The 23,092-nt window shown below is 38.4% G+C and overlaps 1 protein-coding gene across 1 annotated transcript in view; it reads right to left on the bottom strand.

The window, feature by feature from the left end:
• Positions 1 to 23,092, bottom strand: part of LOC138237810 (uncharacterized) — a 136,175-nt gene that overhangs the window by 42,854 nt on the left and 70,229 nt on the right. Inside the window, exon 3 of the mRNA XM_069187662.1 lies at positions 14,550 to 14,649. Within this exon, the coding sequence (XP_069043763.1) occupies positions 14,550 to 14,649 (100 nt within the window). The remainder of the gene's footprint in view (positions 1 to 14,549; positions 14,650 to 23,092) is intronic.

Here is a 23,092-nt window from a genome sequence, read left to right as displayed (position 1 = left end):
CACATTAAGGCTGTGACTACAAATGCATAACCTTTACCAATTCATAAGTGTAAATTAATTTTTAATTGTAAATGGACAAATTTGCCAATCCACCATTACTTACCACTGGACCGCAGGATTTCCCAGTACTTCCCAGTCCCTTAGATCAAACCATATTTCTGCCTCTGCTCCCTCCTCTCTGATCAGTAGCCTACACCTGCTTCCTGTGAGTCTCTGACAACACTGCTGCCCTCAGCTCTGGAGCTCCCTCTGTATTTCCTCTGTATTGGCAAGCCACACTGCTCAGGGAGTGTCAGAGGGAACGAGTGAAAACAGTGGTCAAAGCAGTGTAATATCTGAATTAGGAGTGTAGGGAGACAGACTGAAGCAATATGACAATTAATATGATGTTTCCATCAAACATCAAGAAGGAGCAGGCCTGTGTTGTAATAAATGCAAATAAATGTAATTAGATTATTTTCTGATGGAATAATCAGACTACAAACAGCAGAAAAACACAGGTCAGCTCTTTAGTAAAAACAGTATTCACTCATAATATATTCTACCTCAGTCCTATTTCATTATTTTACAATGATTTCCACGTAACTTGTAGATATGATGTACCGTATATAACTTTGCGGTTAAGGAGAAATACCCCCTGATCTGACTCGCCTTAAAGCACTGAACTATTGCATTCTGTATAATGTAGTATCCTCACTGAACACACAGATTGGTTTTATATGTTCAGAAGGCTGAGTTTCAAATGCAAAATTACAGACGTAATGATGGAATAATGGTCTTTTCATAACTAGATAACTAAAGAACTTCTCATATGCTTACCCTTTAAATATTATAGCACTTTAATTGCACCGAGTCATATTGAAACCCTTTTCACATAGGACATTTAAAGTACAATAAAAGACAGAGTTGCAATAGGAGCTATCTCAGTGAAGTAGCTTTCCTTAGGGCTAGAACAGCAAATTGAACCACTACTCCACACCTCCACTGTCGTGCTTGTGGGGGACGGGATAGGCAGCACGTCATGTCATTCTGTTCTCATTTCATCATGATTTAAATAGTCGTTTTTGTATAGTTTAAAAAAAACACCAAAAATTACTTTCACTATGCTGTACTGCTCAAACAGCATGCAGTGTCTGTGGCACTCAAAAACAATTGTGAATATAAAGAAAATGTTGTATCTTGTATAAATAAAACCTATCAAAGCTGTTCTTCTCGGACTTCAGCGTGAACCAACACAGAAAAACAAAGCAGGTAGTGAAATCCAACTTGTGGAATCCAAACAGCGTGTACTGCTGTTATATCCTTTACACAACGCTCACTTGAAATGTTAAAGTAAAAGAAAGGCCCAGCTGTATAAATGAGGGCTAATTTAAGTTTCTATACATCTTAACTCTGTAACATAAGTGAGTGTTTGTATAAATTACAAACTTCAAACTAAAACAGACTGCCACAGAACTGGGTGGCAGGTGTCTGATTTTTTATCTGTCAGCTATATAGTTGGCAATAGACACAGCTTTCTTGAATGCTGCTGTTAAATCTGCATTAACAGCACAGCGTTAAAAAGACACATCAAACCACTAAATCAATGATTGTCAAACTGCATCATTATCACAAAGACTGCAATAAAAATGAAACCAATCAATGATAACTGACGTTCCTATTATCTCATCTTCTAGCCTCTATTTCTGAATACACCGTTCCAGTGGGAAGGCAAATTTTTCAGTAATCTACTGAGCAAAGAGGAAACAGGGACATTGAACTTGTTTTACCCTGTAATTTCTTGTTCCAAACTGCATATGAGTCACACATACAAGCTAAGACACAAATTAAGCCTATGTCCCCTTTTGGCTTCATCTTGAAATTGATGCTGTCCAAGTGGAAAACTGAATTCCCTCCCTACATCCCTCTCCTTTTCTCTCCCCCCTCCTCCCCCCAACTCCCTCCAGACAGGCCTTCTTGGCAGCTGATTAAAATGTCATCCTGTGCCAAAATCCCTTCCGCTCGGTTTCAGTCTCTGTCATTCGGAGCCAGGCACACTCTCCTGCCAGTGCTGGTGACTGCTGAGAAAATGACAGCCACCTCTCAGTCTGTCACAACTTTTTGTTCACAGTATTAACAGACATTCATCACTGTGCTGCACACCTAGGCCGCCTGGCGCATCTGAGCCAAGCCCCGTTTTTTAAGTCCTGCTGCTCCCTCACAGCACGCCTGTGTGTATCCAGAGAAACCCACACTCTTCGGAGAGTCCTGGTTTATGTTCCCAGACTCATCCAAAAAATTCCAACAAAAGCAATTCAACCGAAATGACATTGTGGAGGATCTCAAGCATTTGGGCTTTCCAGATTGCCAGATAGGAGTCCGACTCCTCCATGACCAATGTAATCCCTGCTGGGCTGAACCCAAGTGCATTTCCCTTCCTCACTTCCTGACTGGAAACCCCTGTGATGTGCCTCTTGCACTGACCACTCCAGAAAGGAAATAGAAAAATGAGCTCAGAGTGTTGCAAGTCTTGCACAGAAAAAAAATGAAAATACAAATGATAACACCACAAAAATTGTTTTAAAATCTGGTTCTAGTAGCTGTTTCAGTGTGTAACTTTTTCGTAAAGCGTTTAGGAGATTTTGTAGGCTGCTGTAAAATAGGTATTAGTCACCTGAAGAAGGCACCTGAAGAAGGCTCCACGGCCGAAACGTTGTGTTCTCTTTCTTCTTTTTTTCAGCATGGAATAAACCTATTACTTGTAAAATAGGTATGTCATGCAAAGCACTCCCTAATTAGGGACCACACTCTTTCAAATTGGAATTTCTTTCTTCCACTTTGAGAAGTCCTTGATACAGCAGGGGTTAGGGCAGAAGGTATCCATTTACACACAACGTGGACAGAAAAAACAGAACAGAGGGCATGAAGCAGAAAACAACACAGGCAGAAATAATTAAATAAGGTACAAATTTATCTTAAAATACAGCTTTAGCTCAGATAACACTAATACTGCACATAGAACGAAAACTTGGATTCAGCTAATTAATGGCAAATAAGAAATCTTTCAAGCAATCACAGTGAGCAAATTGGTCTATCAAATCAAGTCAAATCAACTCCTCTTTGTACACATGAAGACTTCCAGGCTGTTATACAAAATTTGTGCTAATAGTTGGCACAGAAACCAAATCCCTGGAAACACAGACCACCCCAGTATTTTACAGATTGTTAGAGGATATAGAGCAACATTAAATTCAATCCAGCTAAGAATATTGAATTTATGAGCTCTGTGTACACTTTCATTTGTGTTACAAAGAACATACTGGGAGCTTGAATTCAGGGAAATTTTTGTGCCTCAGGCAACAGGGTAATGTTTTAAAAGGTTTTAGAAACACCATCTTTTTATGATAGAGAACAATGGTGCAGTAAGTCACATAAAGTACCATCATTTCAAAACTGGAAATAAAGCCACAATGTAGACTTACATTGCCTTGCCTTAGACACAACTCAGTGAAGGCATCCTGAGGAACAGCACCCATATCAATTAATTCTCAATGTTATGTACAGTATCTCACAGCCTACTTGTTATATGACACACTAGTCAAGGGTCATACATACAGTATAAAAAACATATCGCGTTTTATTAAGATTATTAAGATTATTAATTATTAAGATTTCCAGTGGAGAGGTACACTGTGTGAAGACCCTGCCGCAACATGACAAAGCAATGTCTTGTAAATGCCATTGTCCTTGTGTATTCTTACGAGAGATGATACAATGTATCATTGTTAGTTCTGACTAAATAATTACAAATGTTCTGTTCTTAACGATGACAGAAATATGATGAAAATCCAGCTGTATTGATGGGTGCAAATTTAAGTCGCTTTGGATAAAAGCGTCAGACACATTATTAAATTACATTAAGCATTTGTGCAACTTTAATTACATTCTGACACAGCAAATATCTCTAATGAATATAAGCTTGTTATATAAAACAGCTTTGTTCCCCAGTATTGTTCAGATTTCTTTATAAGGGGAGACGACTAACTTTCACTCTTAAAATCAAAAGCTGTTTTTGTATTGAATTGAGTTTTTTTTTTAGGAATTTCTTTTGCATGTTTACATCTATTTATTTAAGTATTTTTGAAACTCATGACACTTAATTTTCAGTGTTAGGGTGTTTTACAAACTGCAGCTAAAGACTGAATTTTACAAGTTCCAGGTACAACAAGGCTAAGTCAGCTCTGTTTTAGTATGCTTGGGGAGGAAGTTTCTCTGCATCTGTGACCATGATTGACTTTCAGACACTGTCACCATATAGCAGCTGCACATATCAATAAGCTTCAAAATGCACAATTGATCCCTGTATCTCGTTCTATTATAACCTATGCATTCTGAAAAACACACTCAGTCTAGAGTTAAATTCCAGTGTTGCTGTTGTTGTTGTTGATGATGATGACAAATTACCAACTCTTTCATTTACCAATAGTGATAAATCAACACACACATTAAACTATTAGTTTTTCTAATGGTTTAATTAGAAACTATTAGTTTTTCAGTGCTTGCAAATGGGAACTTTCCTAAATCTATTATTCATTATTATTGTTGTTGTTGTTGTTCAGCACCCAAACTACAGTAGGTAACCACAATGATCAATTTCACAAAAGGCCCTACGAAGCCTGGTCACAGGACTTGAGTGAGCAAAAGACACGCAAGTTAAACAAGAGTGATAACCGAAATGATCGATACCAAGACTCTATGTGCTCATCTGCAAGTATAGATTTGTGATTCATGCTGTTGATTTATATCAGAGGCTATACTACCATGTGAAAGAATACTGTATAAGGTACAGTATAAATCATGGGTGTTGTTTTTGATCACACCACGGAGAGAAAAAAAAACTTTTGATTCTTTTCAGATTTAAAAGAATCCCTAAATCTAGAAAAGCTAAAAAAAAAGTAAGTAGGTTACATATTTCGTCTCGTTCTCACGTTGCATTCTTAATGACCTCACTTTCAAAGCCCATCAGTGTAGAAACTATGCCTTAACTCATTCAGTAAGCACTAATTCAAACTTCTGCATGAATGACAGGCAGAGGAGAGAAAGGATCCGCAAACCTCATGCAAGATCTTCAAGGAAATATGCCACCGAATATGGCTATTATTTTTTCAGTTGTATTCTGTTTTGACAGCTAGTCACCATCATGTCTTTTATGAATACTTCTGGATGGTTGTAATTTTACCTTTTTTCCTCAACTCATAGTTTTAACCTAGACAAATCACATATTTGACCTATTCCAACATGATACATATATTTTCATTTTAAAAAGTAGTGCAAATGCCTGGTTTAATTATACCTTGCTAGTTCAGCTCATTGCTCTTCAAGCTAAATATGCAGAAAAATATCTTCAAACCTTCTACATGTTCAATGTTGAGAGAATGTCCTTCACTCACTGGCTGAAGGAACTGAAGATTTTTAGCCTTGAGCAATAAAATGATCTACTGTAAGTATTCAGAATCCTCAAAGGCACTGACAAAGTCAACTCATCAAATATCTTCAGGAATGAACACTGAGACTTGAACTGTAGGACGCGAGGAAATTATGTGGAAGCAAGTACTGCGCATTTTAAAGCACTTTCTTGTCCAAAGAATTGTGGGAATATAGAACAACTTCTACATTGCACAGCCATGTTATTAAAGCCAGTACCTTCAAGAAACAGTAGGATGAGATCCCCAGATCTACCAAATAATAATGATAAATTATAATTCCTTACATTTATACAGCACTTTTCTGGACACTCCACTCAAAGCACTTTACAGGTAATGGGGACTCCCCTCCACCACCATTAATGCCACCTGAATGGCCCCCACTCATTTGTAATCTTTCTGATGTTAAATTGAAAACTGCACATCATGAACAAGAACACCAACATTTTAAAAAATGTCACCGCTGGAAAATACAGTGCAATATGAAATAGGTTGACAAGTACACTAGTCATAATCATCAATTATAATTGATTGATTCTGATGTCCTGTACTTGAACTAAGCAAATAAGTTTTATTTTAATCATTCTTTAAGTGGATCACCCTATTAAAGATGCACTACAACACCACTATGCACTAAGATATTTATGTATTATAAACTTACACTTGCCTGAGATAACTCTAATTTAAGTCCAAAAATATTACTACGATGCTTGTCATCTTATGAATGACCTACCCACAGTCAGACTACAGACCAATCCTCTGTCTTTTTTCTCAGTGGGAATTATGAGCTCCACCAGGAATATTTGGCCAACATACTTTTGAGCTTAAAACTTCTTTATTCACATTATAATTATGGAGAGTTAAACTGTGATTCAAAACACATTGGGATGTAGTTCATGATAGTACATGTATACTTACTTATCTAAGACTATGAATGTGACATAATTATACGAGGTTGAAAAAACCTGCAAGATAGACCATAACACTTTGTAGTCTATATTGCACATATTAATTAGTTATTAATCCTGATCTTTGTAATCCATGAAAGACCAGCCTTTCGTATCACAGCAGATTGTTTCAAAAATGTATTCTACAGTACATTGCTATTTGATCGGTGTTTGTTATGCATGTTTTGGTGTTTGTAACAATAAACTGCATATTGTATTTTTATTTAGAACGTGTGTGAGAGACTGTAACTAATTTGTCTGATTGATTCCTAACAGACATCAAATAACTCTCACAATTTACTGCTGCAATGTCTAACAGTTACACTAAACTAAAATCCTCACATCACAACACTGAATAAGTTTATTAGAATATATTCCCCACAAATGCTTGGCTTGCAAGCAAATATTAGAAGATATAAAGTAAAATATAACAATATCAAAAATGACTGCACAGAAATGATATTTCAGGTTCATCCCAATCCAATATAGATTTAATGACAAAATACATGCATACATAAATGTTACTTCTAAAACATAACATGCTAGTAACTGCTAGTTCATTTTCTTTAAGCTGTAATGGTAACTTTCATGAGTCCCTGAAATTCATAATCAACATATGAAGGAACTAATCACTTTAATTTATCTAGATAACAATGCCCACACAACACAATATACAAGAGACCAGAAGTAAAATGCTCTGCTCTGCATAAACAGTACCTAGTCAATCTCATTTATTACTACAATCTCTTATCAAAGAAGCTTGTCAAGAGAGGAGACAAGTCATGATAAGATCAGTAAAACCCAATCAACCAATCATACTGTACAGTTCAGGAAAATCAAGCAGACATAACTCATACAGTACATCAACAGGTAAACAGCACCATAAAAGAAGTCACTCACTAGTAGTATAAAACACTGTCAGCCTGTAGTCCTGACAAAAGATTCAACACAAAAAGGGAGCATGTGAAAACAGGTTTGTTTGGAAACTAGAGGCTGGGTTTCTCTTCCTGCTAACCGCTTTCCAGTAAAACACTTGCAACACATCTGTCAAGGGTTGGAAGACAATACCAAAAGTTCTCTTTCTTTATCATTTCAACTGTTTACTTTTTCAAAACCGTGAAGCAGACAAAAACATATCTGATAAAGACAACAGTCACCATGGCATTTTATTTTCCATCACCTACTGCATCCATTTTAACTCCAAAGTGGTTTAGATAGTTTTATAGAATCAAAGTCTCAGTTACAGCCTCTTGAAAGTGAGGCAAACTAATGGGCTATAAAGGCAGGCAAAAACTATGCAAACTTTAGCCATGTAGAACATTAACAATGCAAATACAGAACCAAACATTTCACCTATACTAAGTTAATCTCAAAGGTTCAACCAGCTATCTTATTCCTTTACTCCTAAACTCAATTTTACTCTTTTCACAAGTGAAACTATAAGTGCATAGAAAATTGAAAACAGGAGTCAATGTAGGTCTTTACCCAAAGGGAATGCAATAAGCTACACAGCCTGACTTCGTTCAAGAAAATTTGCTGTATGAGATCCTGAGATCAATGAGTTACCGAATATCAAACAGGACAGATGGACTGAATGGACCACATAGGTTTTTAAACTTGGAAGAGCCAATTAATGAATTAATGAAGTGTTTTGTACCAGCAATGCATGTTCCCTCTGAAAGCATTTGTCCAAAACTGGTACCACTGTTCATGTGCTGATACTCCCCCAGCACCAGCAGAAGAGCCAGGATTGACAGGAGAAGACTGCAAACACAAGACTGCAAACTCACAGGAGCCTGGTACTCCCTAACAGCAGGCTTAAAATAACCTGGCCTTTTTTCCACCTTTAAATGACAAAAGCTAAGACTGGCAAGCTCACTGATGCTCCAGGTTAGCTTAAAAAATTGAAGAAAAATCAAGACCTAATCTGTTAGTTCATCCACATCTGCACTAGCTCTAGGTTTTGGCAAAACATTGGACAAAACATTCTGTGAGAGAACAAAGTAATGCGGTACACTCAGCCAACACCAGATCACCAAATCAAAACCTATTTATTAACAACAAACAAAACCATACGTGCTTATGTGCAAAAGGGCTCTTACAGATGCTGAGCTGCAAAAGTGATAGCAAATTTGTACAGCTACTAAATGACACTGAATAAATATCCCATTGCTACTGTACATGTTTGTTCATAAATAGCTGAAAAAAACAACCAGTTTCAAAAAAGCAGTTACCATTTAGATGCCTACACACCCAACAAACAAAAATACAAAATTATTTTTTGCTTTGTTTTGAAGTTTCTTACTGGAGACACAGTTAAAAGTAGCTTGATTATTGCTTCACTGGATTATCATCTACTGCATATAGTTTTCTCTTGGATTTATATTTTAAATGACTAAGGTGGCTCCTAGTTGAGAGACTAGCTAAGCATTTCCTTTTTTTTTCATGGAAGGACACAGATCAAGGGCATTTACCCGCATCAGGGCGGAGAGGAATGGGCCAATGTTAAGCTTCAAGTCCACTGGCTGAGTTCCACGCCAGGCTCGATAGCAACACCCACTAATTGGGATCAACAGGTGTAAAAAGAGGATCAGACTAATCCTTAGGAAAGACAAGCACCTATCAGTTTCCAAAGCTTCTACACTAACTTCAGGGTTACATAAGGGAAACTGATGAAGCTTTACAAGTTGTAAGAAAAGAACTAAAAATAATGAAATAACTGGAAGACAAGACAGAAACCAGACTCTAAAATAAAAAAGGGAAATTATGTTCTGCTCCCAATACCTCTGGACAGGACACCTGGAATACTGTGGACTGATAGAGCAAATCCCCATGGTGTTTTAGTCCTACACAGATCAGCCCAGCTACGATCCATGTTTAATTCTGTGGATCAGACTCCGCCTCACCAGAGCATCACCCTGCTGTTGATCGCAGTGCTGAGAAGGACATCTCTCTTTGGCTATTACTTAACTTCACACAACCACAACCCACCTTTGTCCATCTGCACCAAAATCTGGTCAATGTGTTATAAGAAAGATATTGCTGCTCTAGAATCCATCCAGAGAAGAGTAACTGGACACATTCTGCGGATTAAGGGAATGCTCAGCGCTGACAGACTTTAGTCTGAAACAGAGAAGACCATGAGGGGACCCGCTACAAGTATTCAAAACCCTGAAGGGTACTAACAAAGTCAACCCAGAGATCTCACGCATATTTCTTGAGAATGAACAGTGCAACGCGTACCAGAGCAGGAAGCTATTCCCTCAAGAATTAATGGAACAGAACTGAAATTGGAACCGTAAATTAGTCTGAGTGTGAGTTTCAAGCTAAACAAATATAATACAGAGAGACCCTTTACAGGACCAGGCTATGTTCCTACATAATACAACTTAAAGCAAAAGTACTCAGAAAGAGAATACCCCCTTTTCTAAAGAAATAATGGAATTAGTTTGAGATATGTTCCCAACATACAACTGAGTCACAGGTATATAAATGTAATGTAACCACAAAAAACAATAAATTAAAATAGGGTCACAAACTCCTTTCAAACAGCAGTCGCGTCAAAACCAGCAGTTATTCTGGAACAAATAAAAAAATGTTGCTGGTTCTTGGTGCCTTGAAAATCTGCGTAAGTGCAGGAATTTTTTTCATTGATTTCCTTAATCAATAAAGAAGAAAAGAAACACAACGTTTCGGCTGTGGAGCCTTCTTCAGGTGTCAACTGTTAATGGCATCAATAAGCAGGTTGTTGTCAGCTTCTGGTGAGGAGGAGTCATCAGCAAAATGTGCTCTGAGCCAAATCCTGCAGTAAATGCGGTTGAGGTCATCTTGGGTTTGGGGGACGTCTAGCTTCTTGGGGACTGGTACAAAACTGAGGCCTTTGCTGAGAAGAGATCGCTCATCCTGTGAAAGGGAAAGGTCGGGCATAGCAACAACAAGGTTAGGAATACTGGAGGTAGAAGATGTTTTGAGTTTTTTATCCTCCTCTGCAGTGAGGAACTTTGGAGGAAGTTTGGAGTTGAGGCATCTGATGAGGTTAGTTATAAAGGGAAGATGTGGAGTTGTTAGCCGTAAAAATTCCTTAGCTTCTTTGATGTTGTTGTCAGAAAGGGTAATCTGTTGTTTGAGGGAAAATGGTAGAAAGCTCCACATCTGAAATGTTGTGTTTCTTTTCTTCTCTTTTCAGCATGGAATAAACCTTTACTTGTTCCTTTGCCACCTACGGATGCTGACGCAGCTCCCTACTTGAACTTCCTGAATCAATGACTTAAATGCAAAACAACATTTAGTGGGGTTACTACAACAGGGACTGCCAGCAATGCAGTAATATTACAGATAGAAATGAACAGTGCTAAACATTGTATTATAATAACCCAAGATGAGCCTTAGAGGATCTCTGAGCTCTGAACAGCAGATGTAAAAAAACAATCTGAAGATCCATGCAAGACCTCAAACTGAAGTTTATTTTGCCACAGGATAATTTATTTTTGCAATCTACGTTTTTACTCCCTGATGGTGATCTTGCAGGAACATTACAGCCACTTAAAAAAGGCTCAGACTGAACCCAATCTGCTCTTCCAGGGAGGAAAAAGAAGCCTGCAAGCAAAACGTCTTTCACACAGATGCAAAAGTGCATTCGCAGTGCTCTCTAAATTTAAACTGATTTTAGGAAACATGTTTCATGTTAATGAAAAAAACATTGTAACCTCTGAAAAGAGATGCTCTACGGTTTCTACTAAGGTTAATTTGGATCCTGGCATTACTGATTATTGATTTCTTTAGGTCAAAGAGCAAGCTTCAAAATTCCCATTAGACATCCAAATCTGTCACCTTCTATTCTGTTTACGTGGACCAGAGGACGTGACTCTGCAAAGTCCACAAATGCAGCGCAAGAAAAGAACACAATGCTGATCTGAGACTCATGCTTACTGATGCTAGATTTCTACAGGGTACAGAATTCTTGCAATGACAGTGAACAGAGTACCTGTCTGTGCCAAATCTAGTTATGGCATTCTGCATCTTGTCACAGCGCCGTTTACAATATCTTGGACCCAATGTGAGTGTAGTAATAGGGCTTAGTTTATTCTTAACAGTGTTGTGGGCTGGCCATGGCTCTGGGCTCAGAACTGGATGTTGGATTAAAAACCCTGGTGCAGTATTGTTGTTGTGTCATGAGCAAGGCACTTTACTTCATTCAGAGCGATCCAGTAAAATGTCCAGCTTTATACATCAGTCACTTTGTATAAAAGCATCAGTCACATTAATAATTATAATTTGGGAATTCTGTACTACCCTGTCTGAGTTGTCCAGGCTGGTGTCACGTACCAACCCTCTGCGATCCATTCTTTGTAATTAAATGTAAATTTCCTCCCACACAGGGATTTCCTGGTGTGTAAGAGTGGGCTTCCAATAATTCTCCAGCTGTTAATCCTCTCAAAACATGTTACAGTCTCCTGACTGAGCCCTTTGGCTCAACGAGAGCCTTAACCTATGGCAACTACAATACATATGTTAGTATTCATGGATTTAATTTTAATAAAAATTAGCACTTTTTAAAAAAACACTATTATCTTCTTAAAAATGTAGTCAGAAAATTAGTTTTTTTGAATAATCTTATCAAGCAAGGGGTAATGGTAAAAAATGTTAACATTTTAAATGACCCATATGATTTTGGCTTTAGAAAAGCTAGCCAAAACTGTTTCTTCTTAAGAGCAAAAACTACCCATTTAATTTTTTCATTTATTATTACATCTGTTTCTGAATTAAACTTAAGTCACTTTCCTCGTGGTTTATACCAAAATAAGCTCAAAGCATCCTGCAACAACAAAGTCTGAGGCACCAAAAAACCTTATACTGTATGCACAAGAGAACAGGTGGACTGCTCTATGACCACAATTCATGCCTTCTGAATGGATTAAGAAAACGTTATACCATTCTGCAGCACAGAAAGACGAAACGCAACGTTTTGGCTACTGAGCCACCAGAAGAGTCGTTATTTGTTCCTTTCAGCCAGTGCACACTGATGCAGGTCCCTGCTCAGACCTTCTGAATGGAATGTTGAGTGCTTCATGATGGTATGTGAAAAGTCTTAATCTACAATTAACCTCAACTTGATCGTATCTGTAAAACAAAACGACCCTGACACAAGTAAGATGACATCTTAGTTCTTGGCCTCTTATCTTTGAACACATCTACAGTATGTACCATCTGTATGTTGTTTTGTGCAATATTGCAATATGGATTATGACATATTGTAACCAGTCAACATGCAGTTCCATTTAGCCAATAATGGACAGTAAACAATGAGGACACACAGATGACTGGCTGAGGTTACCTGCTTAGTGGCTCCATTATGTCTAGCTATGCAGTCTGCAGATTAGGTCAGTTTTGGGGAGGGGGGTTGATTAGGGTGTCCTCTGTCCTCTCCTCTTGGAGTGAAGAGGAAGAATTAGGCACAGATCTTTGTAAAGAGATGCCCAAACAAGGTAACAAAATAGCAAGCCAAAAGATTAATTACTGCTGCACGAAGGCCATTTTAGTAGATCAATGGTAGAGCCAACTTTAATGACATCCTCCAGGGTGCAGAGCACTGTCAGTGAGTTTCCAAAGAACCAGCAATTCGCCTTAATCTTTGAGGACTGAAACAGAACAGGAATGATCACAGAAGAGACAGGATATAAACTGAGAAGAACTCTGTTCTATATATTTGAGGTAAGACGTATTTTCTTTAAATATGTGCAAGACAGAGCTTCTATCTCTCGAATGTACTAGTTAGAGAAACAGTCCTTCTGACTGTACATCAGTTTCAGACAGGAGATCAGCCTGTCCTGTGAGGGGTCTTTTGTGGCCTAAGCTGCTATGCTTCTGTTCATTCGCATAAGGTTTGGTCCATCTTTGAGGAAACAACTGAAGGTAGCTTTAACTTCTGAACTCAGGGACTGCATTGTTTTTAAATAATCTACCCACAATAGGTTATTTGTTAATTTGTCAACAATTAATTTGTCTTTTAAATTTGTGCCTCCTCATTGCTCTGCAATTCACTGTGCCTGGAAACCACAGAAAAATCACAATCCGCATGGTTGGTTTTTATTCCTCACTACAAGGCATGTGGTATATGGTATTTTGAATTGGTATCAGGATTATTTTTACTTTTAATGTTATTCAACTCCACCCACCATGGATTATTAATACTAAAACTAATTTATTAATGCTTAATTACTACTAAGTGTTATTAGTGAAACTTAGTAATAACTACTGGTGGCAAAACTGTTCATTTGTTGCCTTTCTAGGCCACACAGTTAGTACAGTATCCTCAGATGATTTTATAGAACCGGGTTAGATGCAGCTACCTTCTTTTAATCCACTGTGTGTTGTTTCACCAGCTCTGAGATATAAAATTGTGATTATAATGTGCATAATTGAAAATTATTTCTGTTTCTAGTTATGTAGCAAATCATGTTTTAAAGAGACTTAAAGAAACAAGCTATGTTAACCTTAAAGGGGGACTGCAGTCCCAATTTCTCAGACCAGTTATTCAATCTCAGTAACAAATAAATAAATACAATCATTGACGTGATTTACAAATTCCAAATTAAGATCAAAATCGCGAACTTTCTGAAAGGACAGTAAGTCGCCATGTTGTCACAAACTCATATGTGACTGCCCATGTGTTACCATGTGAAGCGGCACTTCCTGCTCACTAGTCTCCATAATGACTAATGTAATGTGATGTACTGTACGATTGAATACGGAGAGGTTATGCAGCAGAGACGCAAGCAGAGTTAAGAAGTAGTCGAGAGCAATCTTTCTATTCTTAAAAGAGATGGATTAACAAGCCTGCTTGTTTACAATGTCATAGGGTCGCACATGTCACTGAAAGTTTTGTTGCCTTGTTCTGAATCATAGTGTATAGCGCTGCGCATACCTGAAAATTTTGTGTATTTTGCGATGTAAATTTGAGGTTTTACAAGTTACTGTGGACGATATACTTTCATTGTGCTTTGAAATGCGCTCATCAATGCCGATTCTTTTTAACCCCAAAATATGAGCATAGCGTTGCAGTTCCCCTGTAACTGATTAAGTAATGGGAGAGCAAGGAGTGCCTCCTAGAGGCTGGGCTCTTCCACACCTTGGTACTTACAACATGAAGTCCTGCTCCCAGCATGGCTGATCCCCACGCACTGTGATTGTTGTACTTTTGACATTTTGCACCTTCAGCGTCACATAGGCATTAAACTTATCTGGAATGGAAAAGGGGGGAAAAAAATCACATTAATAGAAATGTTCCAATCTCCAAGGGAATGGTGGGGATGATCCTCTATCAGGAGTACAGTACATGATGGATTGCCCTGGAAGATTGGGACAGGGGGCTGCAGTGGATGTATGTACTGTACAGTTCAACCAGTTGTAATTACTTGAAAATGAAGATATGAAGGCTGCAAACAAGTGGAAGCCTTTTGGGCCACCTGCAATTTGGTTACTGTATTACTGATCCTAAGATCTCCTCCTGCAGCTTGGTGTTGGGACTGGGTTGCATGTGAAATGGTCTGCCAACAGCCGCCCTGCATCTGGGTAACAGCCAGCTTTGAAGCACAGTTTACTCGAGTCAGGGCTTCAGTCTTTTTCTTCCTTGACCAAAAAGGACACACAAGTAGAAAATGTATTTATATATTTTACAAGGTCATATAACTACTATTTTCATTATTATAGTGCTCAAGGTAATGAATAATAACTTCAGGTATCTTTATAGGACAAAAAACTACATATGGGTAAAATGAATTAGTAGGTTTTTTATTAGTTTTCATATAAGTTATCACACTCATTATATTGTCAGCTGTCAGCACTCGGCTCTCGAACACTTAATTGCATTAGTTTGGCTCTACCCTCCTGTAGGTGCATATTCAATGATGATTTTTGGCAATTATTTTAATTAAAACAGAAATGAAAAAAGACTGTTGACACCACTGCGCCGCGCTGCAATCAGGAAGGATCACACAGTCTGAAGAAAGCAAGTGAACTCTGAGTAGTCACTGTGAGGCTCTGTGTGGAACAGACAGTGATATAACACTTCACTCCAATGAGATTCATTAAGAGTATCCCTTAGAAAAGCAGAAAAGTGCCTAGATTAACTGGCGAGTGTGTGCTGTGCTTTGCTTATTTTGCACAATGGCACCATGTGAAATTAAAATGGAGAATATTAGCAGAGGAACTATAAGAAATAGAAAAAACAAACCTGAATCAATGTGATTTAAAGGAAATACTGAAACACATTTCTCATCCTTTCAAGCCACCAATCAATTTAAGCACTTTCACAGTGCGGACTGCAAACAGTCAATATCATTAACTAACTGCTAGAAGGGATAATTGAATATGAGTTTGAAATGGCACACATCACTCAGTTCCTCTCCCTGAGGATAAGTGGGGTTAGAGCAGGTACTGTAGAAGTAATGTAATGACTTCTTATAATTATTCTACATTCTACGCCTGATTTTCAATTTCCTCTCCATTCCATACATTTATTCAACTGGGGATTACTCTCAACAGCTACATTTCATTAAAGTGATTCTACAAGCTTTCAAAAACATTTTAACAAATATACAAATATTAATAAACTGAAATGGGCATTCACAATCAAGCTCTTCTGTGAAGCACTGCTGTATTTGACTAGAGTTTAAAATGTTCGCATTCAAATGGGTTCAGAACAGAGATGTTTTTAATAATGCCAGCAAAAGGCACCATGTTTCATGCTCATCGCTCAAGTATTGAAGTAATGAAGGCAAATCAAACTACTGTACGATGCATTTCTTTTCACTTCCTTTAAACACAATTTTTGATGAGCAATTCATAAACATTTTCAATGAGCAGTCCATGGTGGTTTTATTTCCACAATTTCCCATCATTTTCACCAAGATTACAAATAGTGTAAGGTCACTAGAAAGCACAAGAAACTAGAAATTGCACTGAATGGGTAACAAAAACTACCAAAAAGCAAAGGAAAGGTTACAAAAGAGGGTGGAGATTTGCATCATACAGTATTAACACAGCATCCATTGAATTCAGTGACACATCTTTTCCTATCTTATTCTATTAGTCTTTATTATTGTCTGCTCACAGTGTCAATAAGAAAAAAAAAGCATCAGCATAAAAAGTCTCAGACTTTTTCATGATAGTTTCTTCAAGCGGCTCCTCATCTTAAGTTAAGGTATGCTTTTATTTCTAGCATTCATTGACATTTACCTGTTTTTGGACTAAACAAACTCTCTGCTTACATCTGGTTTTTCCTGTTTACAACTGTTTTTGTGCAATATAGGCTAGGGACTTGTGCAATATATTTTTATATTTATAATGTGCGATACAACCTTTTATTTACTGTCTTGTTTTTTGTATATTCTGTACTGTGAGCAACTTTTTGTTTAGGGCACTTCTCACTGACTGTACCGACAGTATTGTACGAATTGTATTGTTGTATTATTTCGTTACACTGTGCTGTGTTGACTACGCTAAGCTGCTGTTGCACTGTAATTTCCCTCACGGGATCAAGAAAGTATCTACATGTATCAATCAATGCTCTGCATTTGTCCAGTCTTAAATCCTTTGTAATTTTTTTTCCTTTTCAGTTTCTACAGTGTTATCTAATCAGATTTTGTCATCATGTAGATTTCAGTTCTTCACTAATGATAACAGAATCAAGACCACTGATATAAATTAGAAAGAGCAATGGTCCTAATAGCTAAGTACCCCATGGTACTCAGCTTAATACATCCTAATCTAATCATTCATCCCTGTCTGTAATCTGTGCTCTACTTTACATCTATTAGCCAATTCTTACTCCAAATGCAGGGGGGCCACGTAGCATAGTGGGCAATTCTCTGGGTTGACAACACGTGGGTTGTGGGTTCAAACAGACTCTGCAGCTATATTTTGAGCGTACTGTACCCCAATCACACAGCTGTAGAAATGGGGAGCAGGCCCTGTGATGGGTTGGTTTCCCTTCTAGTGGGGCTGTCATGTGCTCTCTGATTGCTTCACGCTTAGAAACCTGGATACACTCTGGCCTGATGAGCCACTGTGTGTGGCTCAGAAGGAATTAACTACAGTACCTCCTCCACAAACATGCGTTATCTTGAAACCTCTGCAATATTAGAGTTAAACTTTTACGAGGACATTTATTTCTGAAATGTTCCGAAACATTTCTGAAAGTACAAATGCACCAATCAGATTTGTCAATTTATGAAGTAACCAGCAGTTTCTAATATGGATTGAACTGATGGGTAGGAAATGATGTGGGATCTTTATTGTAGAAAGTAATCTTGCGCAAACATTCACTTTGTTTTTAATTAATGCAATGGCCACCGACACTTTCAGGGTGAAAATCTCTATGCCTTTCATAATACAAACACATGGAAATGTTATAAATGCCCAAACAGGACTGACCTGTAAAAAATGGGGTTATTGAACCCTTCATTGGAATTGACAGAAGCATGCCTTAGAGTAGATATGAGTGACTAGAACAGAAGCACAGACGCTAATGCCACCACAGAGAATCTTAACAAAAAAGAGGCTTTGAAGAACTGCTTTGTCAGACCTTTGCACAGCTTCACTTCTCTCATCAAACACTCAATCAGCTCTGTGGTGGAAGCAAGGAGATTCTTCTTAGCAGATTCCCATCTTCTGTCCATCCATCCATTTTCTAATCGCTTTATCCAATACAGAGCCGTGGAGGAGCTGGAGACTACCCAGTGAAGCAACAGGAACTACGCAGGACACGCCCCCATTGCAGACTCGCACCAGACAAACACACGTGCACGTTCACACCAGGACCCATTTTCCTCACAAGCCAATTAACCTACCGGTATGTGTTTGGACTGTGGAAGAAAACCAGAGCACCTGGAGGAAACTCACGTGAATATGGGGAGAATGTACAAACTTAACTGAACTGAGCCCTGAATTGGTCCTGCGAGGGAGCAATGCTAACCACTGTGCTGCCATGCCACCCACCTTCGTATCTTTTCAAACACAAACTCCAGCATACAGGCTTGCGAAATGAGGTTTTGCCATTTGATACGGACCGTATATAATGCAGTACCTCACACACCACTGAGATGACCCGCAGCGTACAAAACATCCCTTTACTAAGGCAGATCAATTTATCAGGACACTGAGCCCTTGTTTAATGTGGCTGTTTAGGCCAGTACAGGACAGCAGGGATTCCTAAATATCAGAGGTTCACAAGCAGTAACAACCACAGAACTGGCAATATCGTATAATAATTTTGTTTTATTTTTCATCAGGGTAGCCAATGTTAAAATTTTAACTTGTGCAGAATGCTTAAAGGACAAGACTGACTTGGTCTGCTTGGAGTTTTCAGCAACCCAGTTTTGAGCATTAATTCCTGACCTCAGAGGAATGCTCTTTGCAAGGGATAAACCCCTGTAAGAGCTGGATTTGTGAAGTAATAGGCTAACTAGAGTGCCATCAAGCTTGATTGTTAACCGTAAACCCATTTTTCTTTAGCTGGCCATTTGGAACATGATTCTGGACCTCCTGTGGGGATTTCAGGGAATGCAAAATGCAGGTGAATACAAATGCCAATACACTGCTGAAATTCTCACATTAACTGTAACTATGAGGCTCATAAGGCAGAGACTTGCATCTTGCTTTTTCTTTCAGTTTAATCACAGTAAGTTTAATTCACAGAGCAAGAAACCTGACACCTGACAAACCAGTGGCAAAAAACATTCTTGGAATCATCAGAGTGGCAGCTTTTGGATTCATCTCTTTTTTAAAAGTGCTACATTTATCCACTAAGAAACTCCAAAGGAAGTGTGTTAAGAAAATGTTCAGATACTATAATTACCTACAGTACATATTCCTATTCTTCAAGCATCTAAACTGTGTGCAAAACAAGCAGTAAAAGTCCCAGATTTTGTGGGAATCAAAATCCTTGTCTGATCCTTTCCAAACATTTACTGTACAAATACAATGAACTAGAAATGGATTGGGACATTACTTTTAAAATTCCACCTTTTCATCATTAAATCAACAAGGACATTGCAGAAAGCCATTATAAACCACACATAAATATTTTTTTAATTTCCTAATGAAACAAAACATCAATATAAACCAGTTAATGTTCAATGTGTATTTGGTTTGTTTTCATAGCCTTAATTGTGTTAGTCACACTGTCAGTCCAGCACTGAAATTTTAATTTGCTGTAGAGAATTCACACAGTGAGAGGCTGGAAAGCAAGACTGGTAATTAAATACACATCATAGAGACTGTGACAGTCATGTTTAAATCCATTAAGCACAGGTGGCAAGAACACACACAAATAAGTACAGAGTTATTTATGGTCTCGATCCCATTCTCTAGATGAGAATAGCTGCAGCGCTCCATTCGAGACGACATCATTGTGAAATATGTCCAGGTCTGGGCTTGTGAAGTACTGTCCACTGGGGTATCCATCATGATGAATTGATATTACTGCCAGCTGTTGGTTGCTGTTCCTCGTGTTCCTCGTGCAAGGTTGGATGAAGCACAGGAAACAGGAAATTCACCTCATGTGGCACAAGAGGCTCCACTCTGCCACCATTCAGCGTTCAACCACAGCCGCACACAGTCTCAGAGAGGACACAGACAGCAGCGAAGTCCATGATGCCCCACGGCAGGCCTCTACTGTGACAGAACTCCACACTGTCGAGGTCTCAAGGGGGAGATGCCAACTCTGTAAATCTCTGAGCCCCGTTAACGACCGCCCTCTTCTTACAGCTCAAGTTCTCCAGGCTCCATTGCATAACGCAGAAAAAGATGGAATTACAGATCCTTGTTTAGGGAGGCACACCCTCAATCACACTACACTCCCCTCACTCAGCAGGAGCCACAGTAGAGGCACTGAGGAGTTAAATACAGGGCTTGTCAGAATGCATGATATGGTCATACTATACTAACTAAGCATCTTTTACAATTATCAGTAGTGTCAGTTTTCATTTTCTTGTGTTAAATTGTTTTGTTTTTGTTTTTTACTTTTGCCTTTTAGGATGGTAAAAAAGTTCAAGCATCTGCACCCGTTCACAACATCCAAACAATACGATGACAGCATGGAGGGCACGAATTCACAGCTTCTTCAGATATCTGTCAGCGTCCACTGTGCTGTGAAACATTTGGCTCTACAGGCTGTGAATGCAGAAGAACAGAGGCATGCAACTCAGCAGTTTAGTGTCCTAACTGACGGTAGCCTGCAAAGATTGTATTTCTTCCAGGTTTTAAAGGATTCCCTTTCTTTAGACATACACACGACTTACATTGGACAAATATAAACCAGCACCCCCCCTCTCCTGTTGTATAAGCAAATATGTAGGAATTTTTGTAACTTTGGACCGAGAAATGCTCTTGGCTCAAATAAGATACAAATGTTTAGGGAGAATGGAAGTATAATCTGCACAACATTAAAATCTTTATAGAAAGTCAAAAAACTATCAATCCACTTCACCATGAAGAGAGAAATTTGACATAATGTGTGTTTCTCCTTTCCAAACAAGAAGAACTTTAACTCGTATGCTCAGACAAGAACCAAAATTCCTGCATTCACAGTTAACAAACCTTATTTACTGTTGGTTTTACCAGGCAAAAATGAAGAACAGTATCACCAGCAACTTTCTGCATAATAAAACCATTTCTTTCAGCTAATACCATTCTTTGTCGTACACTGTGAAAAACACTTTAGGCACATATTAAATTGCTCTTATTATTTTCAATCATTCTTTCCAATTAGTTATAATTGCTCTCAAATTCTTGTGAAATGCATGCTTCATCTCTGCTAGATGATTATTCCAACCAAGGTTACTGAAGAACACATCTTAAAAAAAAGTTACAGCAACAAAAAAAAATTGACGACACACTTTCTTTAGGAATGCAAATGAAGGAAAAAGATTCTCTAGATTTAAGACAGTGAAGGACAAAGGTTGTATCTCAGCAGCGCATTACACTGCTGAATCCTCCAGGATATTTTTTTTAAAAAAAAACTTCATACAACTTCAAATTCCAATAAAAAGACAACATCAAGAGAGGGAGAATAAATTTATCTTAAACTTTTCTACCTCCATGGCCCAAAGACTGGACTCGGCAGAGAGACGAGAATGATTCCTCTCTGCTGGCCTCATTTTCTCTCCCTCTCTCTCTGTCACCACTAACACTGCTAATCTCCCAGGACAGCTTAATACACAGATAATCAATGAGCTTAGTGCTCCTTTCCCTCCTCTCTAACTCTTTCAGTACGGTTCCTGATGGCTGGGGACAATTACACTTCAACAAAAATGGAATCGGAGACTGGTGGCTGAATAAAGCCTTTTAATTGAACTCAAGAGATGATTTTCCACTCACAGAAAGACAACTGGGGTAACAGTCCATTAGCGTGTCTGCCCTGATGCTAAGTTTACTCTCTTCTGAGAAGTGCAACATATTGTATTTATTCAAATCTTTCTCAACAAAGTTTATATGGATAACTCATTGCTGACCACATCCCCAAAATCACAGACAGTCACCATGTTTAGAGTTTCTTTCTCAATTTATTGCTGCTAATGCTACCCATTAAAGGGTTTTGGTAGGTAAAATAACAGCTACTATCCATGTCTTCATACTAACCCTCATCTCACACTCCTACTGTAGCTTTCAGTTAGGGTTTGGACAGGAACAGAGTACTGAAACACTTCATGTTGAGTCAATTCCTGATCTGCTGATAGCTTCTGACTCTGGATCACTTGATATTTTTCTCCTTCTGGATTTAAGTGTAGCTTTCATAATTAATGATGCTACACATTCTGGTGTCCTACATCCTCAGACTGTTCAATAGGTGGGACTGTTACTTCACTACATATCAGAATTTATAGGTTGCCTTTACGCCAGACCATTCACAACAGTTTACTTTGGTTTCTCTGTTATGATTGATAAGAGATTTATTTAAAGAATGGATCAGATTCTAGACTGCAGTTTCTACACTTTCCAGGTGTCCGGCATTAAGATCCAGATGTAACAGAACACTCTTAAGCTAAATGGAGACAAACCTAAGGTTGTGCTCACAGGCTCCCAACAACTGCAACACAAAGCTGGTGACTTTGGCGTTGTTGCTGATGGATCTTAAATACATTCCACAGTCGAAGTTAGAAACCTGCTGTAGGTGTTACTTTCAGCCTTTTAGGAGACAGTCAAATCTACTGTTAGATGCAGGTAAGTGGGAGAAAATACCCATGCAAACACTGGGAGAACAAGCAATCGCCACAGAACAAGCACCTCAAACTAGAATCGTACAGTACCTGTGAGGCAGAATATCCAGTGTAAATCCAATAGAAATGCACGCACTAGCAAAAAAAAAATCACTATACTGATGGCAAATGTCTATGTATAAGCAACTGTATCATCACATCCAATCAGGATCACTCTTCCAGTAGTCTTGAATAAGTTAATCTATAGTCAATTGGGTAGGTTCTGGTCTTGGAGAACCAGAAAGTATTCACAATTTGCTCCCAGTTTCTTAACGGAAGCATTTTCGGGCTTAGTCAAGTTTAACAGGATTTTAATGCAGAGAGGAGAGGCTCCTGCAAACCCTTATAGACTCCAGGTGCCAAATACCAGCAGTCTTTCTAGGTCAAACCTATCCACACCTGACAAACAATAATGAGAAATGTAGTA

The sequence above is a fragment of the Lepisosteus oculatus genome, chromosome 3 (assembly GCF_040954835.1).
Source record: "Lepisosteus oculatus isolate fLepOcu1 chromosome 3, fLepOcu1.hap2, whole genome shotgun sequence".
Lineage (NCBI taxonomy): Eukaryota > Metazoa > Chordata > Actinopteri > Semionotiformes > Lepisosteidae > Lepisosteus > Lepisosteus oculatus.
This window is presented reverse-complemented; position numbering and strand designations above follow the sequence as displayed.